The following is a 19,656-nucleotide window of genomic DNA, read 5'->3' on the forward strand; positions in this document are numbered from 1 at the left end:
AATAAAGGCACACAGGGACCAGAAAATCATAGTTTGGGTTGAATATTTTCCAAATAAGTACAGTTTTAAAGTAATTTCAAATGATTAATGCCATAAAAGTGCTGTTGCAAATGACAAGTGTGTCTTTGCAACCTGTACCGAGTTTACATTTATTCCCTTTCTTGTACATAATATGGGTTATAATTAAGGAAATCGGAAAATTGGAAATTCAAAATGGGCCTCAGATTAGAGAAAACAAATAAACAGAATCGCAATTATTCTTCAGGATATTTGTGACAATCCAATTATAAAAAATGTGTGGTTACGTTTTTTTTTTAATTTTTACATGTAATATGTCACTTTTAAAATTGACCGAAGTTTCGAAACGTCACTCTTTTTGGAACTGGTTATGAAATGAAAAATTTTCTGTAGCTGGTGATAAAAAATTTATGTATTTGAACATGTGAAAAAAATTGCTTTTGGATTTTCCGAAATTACTGATAAATTGATGATATTGCATATTCCACGACCTCTATATACGAAATATCAAATTGACACGCGAAATATGTACTTAACTTTCAAAATAAATGATGAAATTAATAATTTTGTCAATTTAAAGTTTTTTGTCAAGATTGGAAAAAAATCTTGCATGACACAAGTTGGGAAATGCGATTTTTTGTACTCATAGCCTTGAAAGCAACGCTTCCAACATCCAACACTCGCTCCGAAACGAGTGCTTCCCGGTCGACTCGAATGTAAAAATTGCAAAAAACACTGGCCCTTTGAGGCATTCAAAAAAAATTCTGTCTTGATAATAATAAAATTTAGTTCATTAAATACAACTTCCCTGGGTTTTCCTCCATTAAAAAATTACGGAAAGATTTATAATCTTTGAAATTCACAAATTATTGCAAAAATTGAAATATCAAGTGAAGCAATTGTTTCCAATAACCAAAGATCACTGCCAACTTGGTTTTTTGGTCGTTTATGTTTAATGTATTAAAACGAAAAAAATTTAATTTAATTTTCATACAAAAAATATTGTACGAACCACTTGCGTGAAGACATCTTCCGTTCATTCGCGCATTAATTAAAGGCACTCGCTCCTTCGTCGCTCGTGCTTTAAAAAATGCGCTCATGCGGGAACATCGTCTTCCCGCACTTGGTTCGTAAATAACTATTGTGTAACTGAACACGCCTCACTCGTTACACAAAATGACACATTTCTCAACTGGTTACATAAATTGCCACATATTTCAAACCTTTAGAGATAGAGTTCAATTTTTACCTTTTTGCGATGACGTTATTATCTAGTAACTTCACATACAGGGTGTTAGGTAAATGTCCGGCCAACGTTTAACTGGTAATAGTATTCATCAAATGTGACATAAAAGCTTAGTAACATTTTGGCGAATTTGAAAAATTATTTTGTATTATTTCTCTTGATTTCCCCCCTTAATTTTGACGAGCCGTTCACCATAATGCACCTTTATTAGATAATTTATGATTTAAAAATGGTATCTTAGCATTATAATTGATACATATTTGAATTTGTCAGATACAAAACTTAGCTGTTGCTACGATTTTTAAAGCTGATTATTGTACAATAAGGTATCCATAGGCGGGTAACAAAATTTATGGAAAATCTTCACCGATTTTTTAATGGTTTTTGAAGAACTTTTGGTAAAAAAGTTACTAAGCTTTTATGTCACATTTGATGAATACTGTTAAAGTCCTCGTCGAAAAATAGTCAATTTTGACTTAAATTGTAAATCATTTTACAATAGGAGAAAAAATCGTCTTATAACTACCATAAATAATTCCATAAATAAATAGGTGCTGTTACTTTACCTGATGTTTGCTCTTCCTTGAGTCGGCACTGCACAACAAGGGGCAATAAAGTTAGAGGGTATTATGGTAGTTATAAGACGGTCCTATTGTAAAATGATTTACAATTTAAGTCAAAATTGACTATTTCTAGACGAGGACTTTACCAGTTAAACGTTGGCCGGACATTTACCGAACAGCCTGTATGTTTGAGCTAGGATGAGAAACAAATTTGAATTGATCAAAAATAACTATGATGTTTCAAATTTGTTGACAATTGCTTTGAAATGGAAGGGTTATGTTTGTAATCAATGTATTAAGTGAAAGAATTGACAGGAGCACAAAATAACCACAAAGTAACTAACAATAAATAAACGTGCCGGTTTTTTGTTTTTGTTTTTCTGTTTCTATCGTTTCAATAGGCAGAAAGCGAGGAATGAATTTGCTGACGATTACTTCATTGTTTATCTGCATACGACATGTGAGAAGGAACGTCAGGACTTTATTGTTAGGACGTTATTGAAAAAAACATGAAAATCCATTCACGTTGTTTTGGCATAATGGAATGCTATGGTAATATGTCTGTTGAATTAGGTTTTTCTAAGTTTGAGGTTATAAACAGCGTCAGTGCATTGCTGTTAGTTTTACTACAGGGTGAGCAACAATAACTCCTACAGTTGGCAAAAAAAAAATTTTACATAAAATTTTCAAGACTGTGAATTGTACTATTGGGATCAAAAAATTTTGGACACTAATGTCATCGTGCATACATTCTAAAACGACCCTTATGTATTAATAACCTCAATTTTGATTGTGTCAATTTTGAAAATGTGAATGTCAGATTTACCGAGAAAATATTCAAAAAGTTGTAAAAATCAGACAAATGGAATAGAATGAGGTTTTAATTAATAAAAAATATAAAACAAATACCCAAATGTACTCGCATATTAAAAAAATTATATTTTAAACCAGTGTCAAATTGACAACAATTTCATCTTTCATGTGACAGTTTCAATAAAGCATGATTTAGAGTAATTTTTTTAATGTGACAGAAGTTTGATGTCCAAAATTTTATGATCGTAATTGTACCTATTTCGGTTTGTTTTATTGACAATATTGACACCTGGTATACATTTCAAATTTAAACTTCTTGGTTTTTGTAATCTTTTATTAATAAAATGGTTTTCTCGTTGGAACATGACATAAAAGTCACCAAAAATCACCAGAATTTATTGCCAACTCAATCAGTACTTGTTGCTCACACGGTACTGTGCGACAGAAGAGAATATTTATACATCGCGGGAAATTGTTGCAACATTAACATCATTTTGATAGGTCCGCATGTAAGGCACTTTAGTAATGGAAATCAAACAGGTGCCGAACGTTAAAAAAAATAAATCATGGTCTCTCATTATGCCAAAACAACGTGAACGGTGTTTAATTTTTAACAGCAATATTACAGTGCATTCACTTTTGCTTTAGACCAGAGTAGGCTATGGAAATTTGGCGAGTTGTATGGTAAGACTGGCTGAATGACAATATACATCATGTATAATATTTGAGGTTACACTTGCTTGTCAAAATTCATGACCATGTAGCCAAGCTTTATCATTTTCCAATTAACTACATAGTTTCGAGGACTAAATAATGTGTGTATTTAGTGATAAATGTAAATATTGCACAAATTTAAAACTAATTTACCTTAATACTTAATAATAATGTCAAATTTGACACTGGCAGTTCGAACAGTTTTGATTTTGTTATTTTGACATAGCCCCGATACCAACATTTAAAAAAATTAAAATAGCCTACTCTGGTCTAAAACAAAAATGAATGTATTATACGTTTAGATAATAATTTGTGTACATGTCATTTTTATTTAATTCATCCGAGAATGTACCCGTCTGTGCAAAGGATTGTTTTAAGGATATGCAAACATTTTTCATAAAATGTAAAATTGATTCATCTGAAACCGCTAGTAAATAATATTCTTAACTGACATTTATGTAAGCTTTAAGGTAAATTTAGTTCTTGCTACACTCGAATTTTCTTTAGCTATCTAGGTCTAAATTATTCAAAACCTTGTTATTCAAAATATCAATAACAATCAAATTTTGTATCTAATATTGTTTTATGTATAAAATTTGTGCTGACTGTATTTCACTGTTACACATCTAAGGAAGCGTTATTTGTTTGTTTGACCTGCATACTCGGTCGGCATCCTTTCAAAAATTAGTTGGAGTTGCTTCATAGAAAAATTTGACTGATGCAGTCATTTCCATTTAGAAAAAATATATGTGTATCAAGAACAAATAAATTTGTTGTATGTACAGTTGCGGCCGTTGAAAATTCAGACACTTTGACAACGCCAAACTTTTAGCTTTGTAAATGGTATTGAAAGTGACGTTTCTCAAAATGTCACTCAAACATTATCCACATTAATTTCTCTCGCAATGGCTCCTATAGTCACACCGTCCCTCAGTGAAACACATTTTTGCAAATCAGATAATTGCGGCATTTCAAAAGTTATGCGCGATTCTGACCTAATATGTCAAATACTGACACTGACTTTTTTGATGAAAATCCTGTTTACGCTAATCAAATTTCGGAATTTATATAGAGTGTTTAAATCTTTCCTGCCTGAGATTTCAATGGCCGCAACTGTACCTACAAAGAATGTTAAAAGTGCATTTTAATTTTTAACTGAACAATTTAATCTATGCTTAATTTATTATTCAGACATTTTACGGGTAGTGAATTTCAAGATTTCAAGTTTTGTTACTAGTAAATATGTTTATTGTTTGCAAATGTCATAAATTCTCATTTTTCTCCATTGTAAACTGCCTCCTAACTGCTCTAAAGCAAAAAATAGCAGATAACCAACCGTTGTCCTAGACAACACATTCAAAGTGACATTTCTTGAAAAATTTGTCAAAACTGTCAAAAGCAAATGCGAAATCATTTTTAATAGATTTGAAAGCTTTGGGGACGCCGTTTCAAACAATAAAGTTTTGTATGCAACTCGTTTCTGTGCAAATTGGGCTTTTCTAATTGCCCTCGAGGCCTTAAAATCCTCGCTACGCTCGTATTTCAATCTGGCCTCTCGGGCAATTAGAAAAGCCCAATTTACACAGAACCTCGTTGCATAAATAACTATCAACTAAGCTCTACGGAGCGCCCAGAAATGTGGTAGCAAGTTTTTCGATTGGTCCTGCAAGATGACACTTTTTTACAGACACCTTTTTTATGCATGGCAATGCCGCTATCTAAATTGAGATAAATAAATGTCAAGAATTGTCAAACGTAAAACATTCAAATTTAAATTTTATTGAAAATGTTCAAATTGACCACCATTATACTCAATGCATAACTGAACCCTTCGAGCAACATCTCGACAAATTTTAGTGCACAAATCGGGGGTAAAAATTGTTCGAAAAACCTTCTTAACATATTCTTTTGAAAAATTCAAAAATTCAATGTTGCAAGATTGAACAAATTTGGCTTTTCGAAACTGCCATCTTGTGACACTTTGTGTAAAAGTTGCTACCACATTTCTGGGCGCTCTGTATGTACAAAAAAAAGTATAATCGCAAAAGTGAGCAAAAATTAAAATATTTTTCTCGCATTCCTCTCAAAGTGAAATTTCGTTATGTTGATCATTTCTCGAGATGTAAAAAAGAATAATTTTATTTGTCATAAATTGAATTTAAATCCTACTTTATAAATTACTGAACTAAATATTTATACTTTGTATATTATCCTTTACTTAAAATGTAAACAAAGAAAATTTTATTGCAGCAATGTACGCCATATGTTGCAGAAAATATTAACTCGAATAAAAGATGTAAAATGTTTAAAAATATCTTCCGAAATGTTAAATTTCGTAAAAAATATTATTAAGCCCAATATTTATTTGATATAATTTTGTTTTGGATTTATTTAAAATTTAAAACAAACAGCGGTGGCAGCCGCCAAAATATTTATGTGTTTTCCTTTGAAGTATAGAAAATCAAACGACGACGATTGGATGTGTTTAGAACAAAAACTGCAAATGCGAATAAAAATATAAAACGCAAACAGCCAAACAGTTGGCAATTATAGTTGGATTAAAACGAAGTTCTTATCTGAAAACACTCCCACAAATTATATACTTGATATGCTTATTAAGTTAAATTAATTTGTTTAGGCACGAAAGGAAACTTTAATTAAACAGTAGTAGTTCAAGTGATCATAGTTGTGAACATTTCCGGTTTATAGGCAATTTGCTTATTTCGCTGAAGGTTAAATAGATAAGTATCAATGTTCTTTAACTCACTACTCACAAACGTTAAAAATAACTACCGCTTGAATTAAGATACCTACCAATCACAAAACTAACTACATACTAAACACATATGTACCTACATGTTGAAAAGATAATTGAAACATTCTTGAAGGCAGTGAAAAAATAAGCTCCTCTAAAATACTAATGACTAAAAGAGCAAGTATTTTGAAGTAATACATACAAAGTAATTTTAGATTTAGTTTCAAAATTGAAAATCCTTGACAGAATGAAGGCAACAAAGTAAAATATCTTCCACGAAAGGGGGTTTTTCATTATCTTTAGAAAACGAAAAGATTTATCAAAACACTTTGAACAAGAATATTTGCACGTAGCATTCCAATTTAAATGTAGGATTCCGTGTAAGTTTGTTAATGAAGTGCAAGCGCTGAAGTTATGTGCTCGTCCTGCGTAATGGCCGTTCATTTATGTTGCACCCCCCCGAAAGCGACTATAAATTAATTGGCGTGTTCAAAGTAAACATGGGAGGCGGAATATGAGCAGTTGCGGTGGCGGCAAGCTGGCTAGGTGTGGGTTATAGAGGGGCGTTGAAACTGGGTTTAATGTCACCGGGTCGTGACCCGTTCGAGTTCCTGAAGTAAAGCCCATCACCAATTTTAAATGAAGGAAGATGTCGTTATTAGAGCACAATCCACGTCCGGCACTTTTCTCCCTTAGCACAGCATAACTTTGAACGTATAATAGCAGAATTTCATTATGCATATCAAACTTGAACCAAAACAGCAAATTCCAAATTTGTTTCATTCCCGTCTAGTACCGTGAGTGTATGGAAGAACATGGACCGTATTTACATCGATGTATTCATATGAATGTAAAGGACATAATATGGAAGAAATATTTATTACACAACAGAAAATTATACATAATTAAACCCTGAGCTGACCTATATATTTTAAAAAAGCAGCAGTTCTTATCTGTGTAAATTTAACATTACAGAGGAAAAATTCTTTATGAGATAAGAATCACACATTGCGGTTTAATTTTTTTTTAAGTTTGTTAATGTTATTGCTAAGTTTAGTGCTTTTAAGATCCGGTATAGATTATAATTGTGGTAAAATTATAAAACAAACAGAATAGAAATTTTACTTTATTATGGTTCATTCGGTTTAGAGAATATTCGCTTAAATAATTAGATGCAAAACGAAATTGTAATTACCGCAGTGTTTAAAATTTAAGTGGTTTCAGTTTACTAGATACTAAAATGATGAAATATTTATAAATCATTGGATATGCGTAAAGGCTTAATAATAATAATAATAATAAATATATTTCCTACAGGAAGCACCCAATTACAGGACTTAAGCTTAAACCTACCTAATAACATGTTGTTATCATAATTTCTTATAGGGTAAACACCGTCAAGTTGAAAACTTAAAAACTTCAAAAATTTTCGTTGGACTTTCTCGAGTTCATTTATATTTGTGATGTATATCGGATACCATATAAGTGAACAATATTCCAGTTGAGATCTAATCAATTACGTGTACAGTAGCAATAGAGTTTTTGGATTGCTGAAGTCTTTAAAATTTCTAAATACAAATCCATATCCATTAAGATAACATTAAGAAAGCAAAAAAAAAATGTGTGGTTAAAAGTAAAATTTACTAAGTTTTGTGTTGTGTGGTATGTAGGCAGTTAATTTTCTTGCCTGAACAATGGATTAATTAAAAAAGTATTTTCAATTCAATTAACTTACAACTGACAATATTATTCAACAGCATTGTTGGAATAACTTTGTCTTGCAAACTTCCTAATACAAAATTATAGTTTCAAACACAAATCACATATGTATTACAACTACCTACGGTATTCAAGGTAGTAAAAGTAACACACTGTAACTTGTAATAGCATTATGTTATTATGAGATACTGATAATAAAAACATCATCATCCGCGGTGACTGTAAAATATTAGTTTTCGTGACACAACATCTAAGCCGTTTCAAAATGCTTGTAGTACAACTTTGTATTGATATTGCATTATTTGCATTGACAGGCAACGATTGCGCAATAAAAGGATTAAGTATTATTGCTACATACGTCATCTTTTATTTCTCGAGTTTTCAAAATTTTAGGTCACATAGTTTTTGCAAAAATTATACACTTGTCGCCTTACTTCCCCATTAAATCATTTTTTAGCACATAGGCTTTGAAAATATTCAGGAAACAAATAGTGCGTTGTAATCTTTGCGAAGTGGGCTTTCAAACGAGGTATCACTTGACATACCCTTCCATTTGGAAAAAAAAATTAGGGGTGGTTGCGAGCTTCCGGGAGCAGATCTGCGAAAACCAAATGCGCCAAAATGTGGGCAAGGAAAAATAAAAATCGACCTGTTTCGGGATTTTGTACAAACATCACCTATGTCCAAGTTATGAACTTTATTCCAGTTAAAGTTTCCACTCTGTAAATTAAATCTGAACTGAAAACGTAAAAACACGATGGGTATTCAGTCGGGGTGACTACCGACATTTTTAATCAACAGCCATTAAAAACTGACTGTTTCGAGTAAAAATTTAATTTTACATAAGTTTTACAAAATTTCAATATTGGAAAAAAGTCTTACCTGAACTTGGTAGTTTCAATTATTCGAGCAAATACCTAATAAGATAACCGTTTCCCTGAGATTACCTGGGCACCGCAAGTTTATCAATATTACAAAAAAAAAAAAAAAAAAAAAAAAAAAACCAGTCTAAATGGATTTCGTTTTGAATCTTGTTCTGCGCCATTTTTGTAAAATTATAAGAAAGCTTAACTAACAAACAAAGCTATTACCAAAACCTCAAAAGCGAAAGAAAATGTCCAAGACTGCGCCTGTAGTCATCCTGGATTACGGTATTTTATTTTATCTCCATGTAGCTAATACTTGATTCAGCTTTATTTTGAAAATAATTATTTATTTATATGTACTATTGCGGCCAAAAAATTTCGTCCGTCACTTTCAAGGCCCTGACATGAAGTGTAAACTACCCTTAAGCACCAATAACCTCGCTTTGTTATCGTTATTGTCATTTTGACAATCTGTCATTCAGTCCATCAGTTCAAATTTTGTGAATACAAAGGACAAGTTCTACTCTTACACAATCACCACACGACCGCTAGTGGCACTAGAGGCAGACTTGCGGCTATTTTTGGATTAAAGCACCAAACAGAGAACCGTGGAAATTATACGAGTATGCCGTAGTTTTAAAAAAATCAAACGAAAAACATTAAGGCAAAGACAAGGAAATGAAACATTTATTTTTGTTTAAGTACTTAGCTAAATCAAAAGATAAAATGAATGAAGTTTAAAATCAATACTTGGTCATCGCTCCATTGGCATCAATAACTCGCCTTACACGACGCGACATGAAGAGGCATAAATCTCTGTGATAATTCCTAGGTAATGATTGCCATGCATTAGTAATCGCAGTCAAAAGTTCTGCCCTATTCCGAATCACTTGTCGTTGTTGCAAATTACGAACCAAAAGTCCCTACATGTTTTCTTTAGGGTTCAAATCAGGACTGCTATCTACTGAAATCCATGCCCATATGTTTGCCGAAAATCGACCACTCCTTTCCGTTGTATTTGCTTGTATTTACCGCTTCAACAGCCGTCATAAAAGGGCTATTGCGTAATCTATTGGCGTCTTTCAATAGTTTCATTTTGCCTCCATTTCTGAAGAATGGACGAAATTGTACTTTTAGGTATACGAAGGTCCATCGAAATCTCAGCTTGGGACATTCCTCTTTGTGCAAGAGTTAGTGAGTTACTATTTTAATTTTATTAAAATTTGATACCGATGGGATTTTGCTTGACTTTCAAAAGTGACAAGTAAAAACATCAATCATAATGACAATAAGGAATGGACTACACCGATTTTTTTGAAATGACGGAAAAATGACGGACGAAATTTTTTGGCCGCCATAGTACATAATAATTATTTTGTGTTTCGTAAATAAACTCAACAGTTTAATGCCAAATTTTGGCGGGAGGTTGAGGCAACCCAAAAAAAAGTAAACTTTTTCTGGGGATTTCTTTTTTTCTGCCAAAATAATTCAACAGGTGGAGGATTTTTGATTTTGAAACAGATTATAAGTTGTGTTAACCAACACAGCACCTTGCACCCTTGGCTTTTACGGATCCACCGTTACGTTTGGGAGGCATTTTAAGATGATTCTTAACTGAAGTTACCCTAACCAAAATTAAACTAAAAATACATTCTGTGGAATGAATCTGTATATCCAATTATGCATTTTTATAACAAATAAGAAAACGCGATTACTGCATGAAGATTTAGTATTCATAAACACGAAAACACGACAAGATGATGTCAGCGGTTCAGTGATCTAATCTTTGGATTTTATTATTTGGTTCTGATGCATTTTTAGTAGTGTCTACATTGATCTATGCTGTTGCGGTAGCAGTTTTACACAGACATGCAGACATCATTTTTCTGTCTGCATATTTCTTACACATTTCTTCTGAGTAGGTGCCAGACTCAGATATGACCTTTTTGGAGTTGTACAGTTGCATTTTAAATATTTATATGAAATTTTTTTATCAATCCAGTATAATGAAAATTATATTAGTTCAATTAAGAGTTGTCAAGAATACGACCACCACAGTCAGCCCACGTAGTTTCATCGATTCGATGTGAAAATCAACTTTAGTAATTCAATATTTAAAAAGTATGTGAATGATGCTCAGACCTTTAGTTTTCTTCATGGGGTCGTGAAAATTAATTATTACTGTCAGGATTTAGTATATGTAATTATATTTGACAAATGGCCTCTACAATAGAATTTACATGCCGTAGAAGAAATAACAAAATAATGTTTTTCATTTTCATTGATCAATATTATCAATTGAATAAGATCTTTGAAGACTACTGGGAACTTGACAACAACACATTATTGTTACATGTTTTCAGCAAAATGTCGAAACAGATAATAATCAATCACTTACCTTATCAGAATCTGTTGTATTGCCTGAACCAAATGATGTGAGAGAATTTCTGTCCAAATTCTCAACACTCTCATCTAAAGAATTGCATTCCTCCAAGTCCCTGTGACAAATAAGATTTGTTTACAAACAGGATCAATAAAAACAGCAAAAAAGATAAAACTTTGTATATTTCAAAAATTACCTGCTGGATCTTTGACTGTGAGGTTTCAGTTTAGCTGGACTCTTTGGCAGTGATAGAGGTAGAGCACCACTAAAGTAAGTTTCTTGAATGACTTCTCTAAGTTTCTTAACCCACAATTGCTTAGTGTCTAAGGAAGATGCTCTCAGCACAATTCGGTAATCAGAAATCGGAGCCCGTCCCGTCCATACGGCAAATTTACATTCATCACCTTCCATGTGCTCGGTGACGCCTAATTCAGAGGTCTGAAATAAAACTCACACAGTGAAAATATTTTTCGATTTACCATTTTGATTACCATTAGTTTATTCTTATAAATATATTTGACTTTCCCTGCAGAGTCCTTAACTTCCTTAGTAAATAACAGGTACAATTCAAATAAGAAAATATGTCTTTCTCTTCCTTTTCTAATTAACTGTTTGGGGTCCCACACACTAAAGGCATCTTGCAAAACAACTTCTCCGAGTTTGTTTGCAGAGACATCACAGCCTTCAACAAGTGATAGGTGCATGGCATCGTTTGCTTTCTTTGGTACATTAAGCATTACTTCTAGACCATCCTGGCAAAAGAGAATGCCGAGTTAAATACATCTTCAAGTGATATTTACTACTATACCTTAATTTCTCCTTGTCCCTCTTGACAACACGACTGAAGATCCTTCAGCAGTAACTGATATTTGGTGATTCGCTGTACGGGTTTGATTAGGTACGCAGCAATAGGGTGTTCTACTTTGTGCTTTTTCTGTAATTCCTCAAAGTAACCGCCTCCATGTTGCACCAACAAACTATTGGACTCAGGTTTGTTTTTACAATAATGTACGTACATATCAAACTTTTGGGCCCACGTTACAAAACAGTGACCAACATCTTCAGGCATTGTTTCATATTTTTCCAATTCCTTGAGAAAAATTGAATTGTGGAAGTTGTGAATTTCTTCGATGTTGCCAAAAATTATCTCATCTTTGCCATGAATAGCAGTTGGACAGTTGTTACCTGTCCGCATGTCGTTCAGAAAGCTTTTGATGCAAGTTTCTAAATCCTTGACGTACGTTCGTTCCGTTTGAAGCAACTCGGCCATGATAAATCTGAAAAGTAGGAAAATTTTATTATTGCATACGTGTAAAAATACATATAAAAATATTAATTGGCTGCCACATATCTTTAGCTTTGATTAGTCCAGCCAATACAAACATAGCTCTTGGCAAAAATAAATGGAGCGATTCAATAACTCCAGAACTGTATCTGTTGCTAATTATCCAGTCAAATAATAAACACTGACGAGAATACGGATTGTGGAAAATCAGTCTGATTTGTCCCGGCCGAATACGGATTTTAAGTGAATCATTCTGGGAAAATTTTCCATCATGACAATTGTGATAAATAATGATTTACTTACTCTTTTCTTCTTGCAGAACGTCTTTTTTCCTCGTTAAGTTCCTTCAAATCTTTAGCCGCCGCTTCTTTAACTTTAGCTTCCAAACTAGGATCAGAATTTCTATCAATCGATAGTTCTTTCTTTTCACTTTCCTCTGCTTGAATGCCCAACGTATCTTCCAACTGTTGTCTGTATTGTTCCATGCGGGAACTAAAATCTTTGTACCTGTTATCTACAGCGGCGACCCATTGCTTAATGGAACTAGCATGGGCATGTCCTTTTTCAACTAAACTGTCCGCCAATTGAATTAATAATTTTACTCTTTCTCGTGTCTCTTTGGCAGTTCCCTTAAATTCGTTGTGTTCACGTAGTAAACTTTCAGTTTCTTCTATGTTGTTTCCTAAATTCGTTGCATGGGTGGTTAGGTAACATTCTCCGGTGTCATGGATCCATTCGATTGCTTGTTTTGCAGATCGTTCGAAAAGCACAAACTGCTGGCATTGATCTAAACGTTTTTTCCGTTGGGTCCAATGTTCCAGAACTTTATTTTCCTGGCTCAAAAGCTTTTCCAATATACCTTTTACCCGACTTTCGTGGTTGCTAGTCGTATTTGGATAATTGTAAAATTGCAGGCTACGTGTGGTATATTTTAGAAACGTTTCGGCTGTTCGTCTCGCTAAAGTGCAAGCTTTAAGAAAAGCTTCCTTTTGTTCTTGGTGTTTGTTGATTAATTGAGAAATCGAGGTAGCCTTGTCCACGTTCTGTTGCCCAGTTGCGCACCAATCCTCGTCTCTTCGATATTCTCTTTCCAGACTGTCCAACACCGAACAAACCTGCTCCGCTGTTTTATAAAAGTTCAAACTGGCAGTTACAAGTTTATGGCGTTCTTCAGCACACGTGACTAATTGTTGCCAGCGTTTCGTAACTTCCTCCGATATTTCTCTAATACTTTGTGGGTCGTAGTGGTTGGCGTTTATAAGAGCGTCGGCTCGATATTTGACTTGAACCGCGGAAGTATGGGTCTTTTCTATGGCCACCTGAAACTGCTCGTGTTCTTTTTTCAATAATTCGGCATCAGCCAAACTATTTGGAATGGTAAAACTAGCCATCAGCATTGACTCTCCATTGCGTATCCAGCTTATCACTTGATTGGCGTCGTTTTGAAATTGGCCGAGTTGAATACACTGTTCCAGCTTAACCCTTTTCACTTCGGCTAGATCCTCCAAATCAACTTCACGATCGTGCAAAAATTCGAGTAAAACTTGAACTCTGGTTTGAGCGTTGTACTGAGCATCAGCCATAACACATATCCCCGAATTCTCGAATACTTGTATGAGATCTTGACCTTGTTGTAAAACTTGATACGTTGTGTTTTGCATTTGACTGACGCTCTCGTTGTGTAGGCGAAGGAATTGTTCAGCTTTCGCGATATCTCGGGTCAGCTCACTGTGTTGAAGTTCCTCTGACCACATTTCCAATTGTGAAGATACCTGTATATCAATCTTATTGTTACAGAATTTAATTAGAATAATTTTATCTACCTCAAGAGCATCTCTCTCGAATAGCCTCAGCCTAAGACAAAGGTCTAATCGTAATTTACGGGCAGCCCAAAGTTCTTCAAGATCGCTCCTTTGTTTTGCTAGCCTATCAAGAGCAGATTCTACAGCTGATACAGAACCGGTTGAATCCATTTCACCAATTGACCTAGAACAGAATACATATTTGCATAAATACTACAAAATGTGTTTCACCTAAAAATCATTAATCAAATTAAGGAAGTTGAAATCACCACGTTCTGACTGTTTTAATTATAAACTGTAAAAGTCTATTAGCGTCTAATCTATGTTAGATGGAAACTCTACTCATTGTTCTTCATTATTGTGGTTTGAATGCAAAATTATATATGTACTTACACAATTACAGTTTTATAATTTTGATAAGGCAATTGAATGTGTCAACAGTAAAATTGCAATTTCTTGCTGTTACTAGATGTTACCCTTCAATGGAATATATAAAGCTACAATATGCGTGTAACAATATGCGTGTAATAATATGCGATTTAAATTCTCTTCATGAACAGGCTTGAATGCTAAGTAATACACACAATGAAGTAAAACAATAGCTGAGCAATTTAATTTTTCAAAGCTTTTGTTGAATACCGATAACTTTCGAGTTATCTTAGCTGCAGGCGCTTATAACTAAACCGAAAAATTTGAAATTTGCAAATATTTTGGTGTTACTGTTACTCAAAACAAACTTGTGCAGGTAAGATCCATGCAAATAAACTAATCGAAAAAAGTTAGGGATCTTGATAGTACAGGGTTATTCTAAATGATTGTAGTCGAAGTAGGCCATGCCCATGTTATTACGTTTTTGCCGCTTTCATGTGAACTGTCAGTTGTGTCGCTGTCACTGTCATTTTTTAGGTGAAAAGTGCGGTGATGAGGATTTTATTTATTTTTGTTAAATTAACGATTGAATCCAGAAATATTGAGTTGTTCTACAATCAATTTTAAAAATATTGAGTTGTTTTGCACCCAATTTAACACATCATTTTGATGATTTTTTTATGTGGAGCGGCAACCATAAATTTTACATTCAGTTTTCACGCCTACTTCGACTACAATCATTTAGAATAACCCTGTATAATTTATAACGTATCCCAAGAAGAGTAAAAGTTTGACATAAGTCAAAACTCATTATACAGGGTGTCCCAGAGTTGCGAAAAAGCTCCATAACTTGTTTGTCATTAAAGTTACGCTTCTACTGCACATTCGGAAAATATTGCGGTATATATGCAGTGTGTCTCAATATTATAAAAACACTAAAGTTATGTTTTTTTAAACGGAATCTACCTAGGTTGATTTTATTTTTGAATTCTATGTTAAATTATGAATCAAATTTATACAGGTCGTTTTTACTTATCTGCCATCGTTTTTGATCAGTGGCGCTTTTTTTACCAGAATTTCGAATTGCAGGGGTCCCTTCGAAAATTCGCACCTTCCAAATCGTTGCACATAAATTAAAATGATTGACGGCGTTTGATTTGTGAATGTTTGCCGCATCTGCTGAGTGTTTACTCAACAACCTGCTCAGCGCATATGCCTACTGCGATTTTTTAAACATAACGAACTAAAAATGTCAAAAACTCATTTTTTTCAAATGGCACCCCGTATTTATTATTGCACTGGTCGAAAGCACATACAGGGTATGTGTGATAACGTTTATTAAAAAAAACATTTCAATAATTCTTCTTGAAAAAACTTACTGATGCATTTTGATAAAGTTAACTTATAATGAATATTTAGCAATATCCCTAACTTTTTTCTATGAGTTTATAAACTAGAGATGGGTAAATATCATTTGTGAATATTTGAATACAGAAAATATGGTGCCATAAATAATATAAAATTTACAAATAGATTCATTTTTTTATGTCTTAAATTTTAATTTAAGTAGGTACCGAAATTTTGAAATAGTATATTAAAAGACAAGTTTCATAAGACCAGCCTTGAAGCACGAATTCAAGATTAAAAAACGAGTGGCGTAGCCACGAATTATTTTGAAAAATGAGTACTTCAAGGTCTTATGAAATGAGTCTTTTATACTATTTTTTGTAATTTGCCCTTTTTAAACAAAAATGATTACTTTCCTCGATTTAGGGATTTTTGTGGCAGTTGGTAATGTCTTAATTTTAAAAGTGAAAATTTGATCAAGTCTTCAAAGTCGCGTTTTGTTTTATCCAAATTCTGTCACAAAACCAAGACAAAACACGAATATGGAAGATAATCTTTCATGTACAGTTGGGGAATTAAAATTTCGGGCATATTTTTCTGTCACTTCAACAAAATCTCTGTAAAGCACCTTCCACTGTCATCATGACCGACATTAAATCATCGCTTTGATATGTTTATGTTGCCTACCCGTTGTTATGCCACAAATGACAAGTTTTGAATGCCAAAAAGACAAAAACATGACAAGAGTAAAATAAGGTTATTAACGTAAAGGTTGTTTTAGAGTTTATATCATGACATTGACAATAGTGCCCGAAATTTTAATTCCGCAGCTGTACTATTGCGGGCAAAAAAGTAGGACATCAAACTTTTGTCAGTTTTGAAAAATTCGATGTAGTTCAAGCTTTATTGTCATTTTTTGACACTATTCCAGCTGACAGTTCACAAATTTATTTTATACTCCTATTTTTCTTTTCCAAATGCCGTCTTCTTTTGATAAAGGTAGATTTTGATTGCAACATTGCATTAAATAAATATTCACTATGTGCTTACTTACAATCATTCCCTACAACCTACAATACTTCATGATGTCAATCAATTCAAAGTAGGGTTAGAATCAGGTAAGGGTTATTTCACATTAAAAGTCAAGACAATGACGTTGATGTCCCACTTTTTTTGCTCGCAATAGTACAATGAGGGACATGGAATCCTGGGCAGTTATTGTCATTTCAAAAAGTGTCAATGTAAATGCACCTTTACCGTTATTATGATTGATATTTTCAAAAAAACTGTCAACCTGGTTATGAGTAGCTAAGGTATGGTTTAGAAATTTTGACAACTGAATCACACATCTGCCCAGTTTTCCGTGTCCCCAATAGTACGCCCGCTGAAATACGTGGAATTGCCAAAAATACGGTCGCGAATTAGTTTCTTCTTCTTTGTACATACTTTTTGTAATTTAAACTGACACGCATGACGGATCAAGCTTTGCCAACCTAAAAATTTTCGTAAAATGTTCCGTGAAATAATGGCTATAAGGACATCCCAGATGATGACGTCGCGTTCCTTAATATGTCTATTAGAGAATCAAAATGGAGGCAAATTACAAAAACATATTTTTCTTATTTTCCTAAATGAAAGTACGGGAGGAATTGTAATCGGACTTATATATAATTGGAACTTCGCCCTATATGTACTATGGCGAGCAAAAAAAGTGAAACATCAAAGTCATTATCATGACGTTTGGGGTGAACTAACTATTAATGTTAAAATTCAAATCATTCAAAAACTAATCCTTTTCTTTTGATGCGAATTCCATAAATATGTTATTTGAATTATGTAATTGTGAATTATGAGCGTGCACGGAAAAATTTTTTTTTTGCTCAAAATTAATTTTTTTAATTTTATGGCTCTGACTGAATGATACGGGAAAAGTGATTGCACAGGGTTGAAGCCTTATATGAAGGTCATGTCAACCTAAAGTTTCGTAATTTCTACTAATTTTTTAATAGGGTTAATCGTCCATCAGTTGAATCACTTCCTTGTAAAATTTAAGAAAAAAATTAGAAGTATCATTGAATTGCATTAACTGAAGATTTTTTTCTAATAATAAATTCAAAATCCTGATTATTTTATTTTCTTCTTTTTGAATTACAAACATCTTGAATATTTATCTCCCAGCATTTAAAAATAAAAATCACTTTTATATCATACCTGTCCATCGGCATGAAAAAAAACTGCAGCCGATTAAATTCCACTGTGTTAAAACCAGACAAAAAAACTTGCATCCCACGAACTCGCTGACTTTATTCACTACCTTTTTTCATATCCAGAACCAGTTGACTGGGTAGATGAGTCATTCTATTTTTATTTCAAAGGATTCTAAATCGTGAGTTGTTTTGAAAATAGACAAATGCATATATTTTCTATAAATTTCTATAATTCTATACATAACGAATCGTGATTATTTGAAGAATTATTGTCAACAGTCTTTGAAAAAGACAAATAATTACAAAGAAGTGGTACTATGGCGGACAAAAAATTTTGAACGATCAATTTTTGGCATATCAAAAAATGTCAATGTAAGCTGCCCTTTACTGTTATTATGACGTTTATAAATGAAGTCGAAAAATTGACGGTTTGAAGTAAACGTCTCTCAAGTTTATAATAATAATTTAGTGATACAATGCCAGCCGTATCTGAATTTACTAAAGCCAAAATAGTAACCCTTCACCAGACGGGTATGTCGTATGGGCAAATTTCGACGAATTTAAGGGCACTATCCATGCCATTATGCGGAAGTGGGAACACACTGGGACGGTGGTTCGGCGTCCAGGTTCTGGAAGAAGACGGGTGTCTTCCGTGGAACAGAACGCGGCACCCCCGAACTATCATCGAAATCTGTACCTGTCCATGAGGAATAGATTGCTCTTGGTTGTACAACAAAATGGGGCAATGATCAAATATTGACTTCTTCAGTTTTAGTTGTAAATTTTTTTTATTTTAAACTTTTAATTTTATGTTTAATAAATACATGTTATAATTTGTTAGTATTGTGGATTGATCTGTACTTTGAATTTTTTGATATTTGCGTACCAAAATACAACCTGTTGGGTCTTTCTGTCTTGACGTAAATAGAACTAAATTTGGTTTCATCTATGATGAAGACATTCCTGATTTTGTGTTGATGCTAAACCTCTAAGAACTAGATAGGTACGTATCTACATTCTACACCACTCGATAGCCTAGGGGCTGCAGCGACTTTCGCAATTTCGACAGCAAAGACGAAACGATTAAGATTCATCCACGTTCACCATTCGTGAGCCGACATAGGCACACCAAAATTTTTGTGTTAATCTATGATTGACTAATCTGTCACTGGTGACATGACAAAAAAGGCAAAAATAAAAAATGAGGTTAGTTGACCATAAAGCCAGTTTTACATTTATATGTCAAAGGAATAACAAGTCGTTCAAAATTTTTTGTCCGCCATAGTACAAAGAAGATAACGAATATTACTTAAGATTAATATTTAAGAATTTAGTAAGTGCTGTATTTTTTGTCCATTATAATAAATCTTAGTTTGTCCAGCGAGAAATTGGTTGATATAAAAATCACTAAATTCTACGTAGAGAAAGTAGTACAGTGGGGAGCACGGAATTTCGCACGCCAATTTGTACGTCATTAAAAAAAAACTATCTAGTCTAAGCTTTATTGTCATTATAATCAATAATGAGGTGGGATACGCATGATATATGTGATCATGACTGATGTTTCAC

The 19,656-nt window shown here is 33.3% G+C and overlaps 1 protein-coding gene across 6 annotated transcripts in view; it reads right to left on the reverse strand.

Annotated features, from left to right (window-relative positions):
- The window catches only part of trio (trio Rho guanine nucleotide exchange factor), a 167,408-nt gene that overhangs the window by 54,247 nt on the left and 93,505 nt on the right, over window positions 1-19,656 (reverse strand). For all 6 annotated transcript variants that reach the window (XM_069039410.1, XM_069039408.1, XM_069039401.1 and 3 more), the window contains 6 exons: window positions 14,186-14,348; window positions 12,666-14,134; window positions 11,886-12,354; window positions 11,569-11,829; window positions 11,274-11,515; window positions 11,093-11,192 (listed from right to left, as the gene is read on the reverse strand). In XM_069039410.1, coding sequence (XP_068895511.1) covers window positions 11,093-11,192; window positions 11,274-11,515; window positions 11,569-11,829; window positions 11,886-12,354; window positions 12,666-14,134; window positions 14,186-14,348 — 2,704 coding nt within the window. The remainder of the gene's footprint in view (window positions 1-11,092; window positions 11,193-11,273; window positions 11,516-11,568; window positions 11,830-11,885; window positions 12,355-12,665; window positions 14,135-14,185; window positions 14,349-19,656) is intronic.

The sequence above is a fragment of the Tenebrio molitor genome, chromosome 1, assembly GCF_963966145.1.
Source record: "Tenebrio molitor chromosome 1, icTenMoli1.1, whole genome shotgun sequence".
In the NCBI taxonomy this organism is placed as follows: Eukaryota; Metazoa; Arthropoda; class Insecta; order Coleoptera; family Tenebrionidae; genus Tenebrio; species Tenebrio molitor.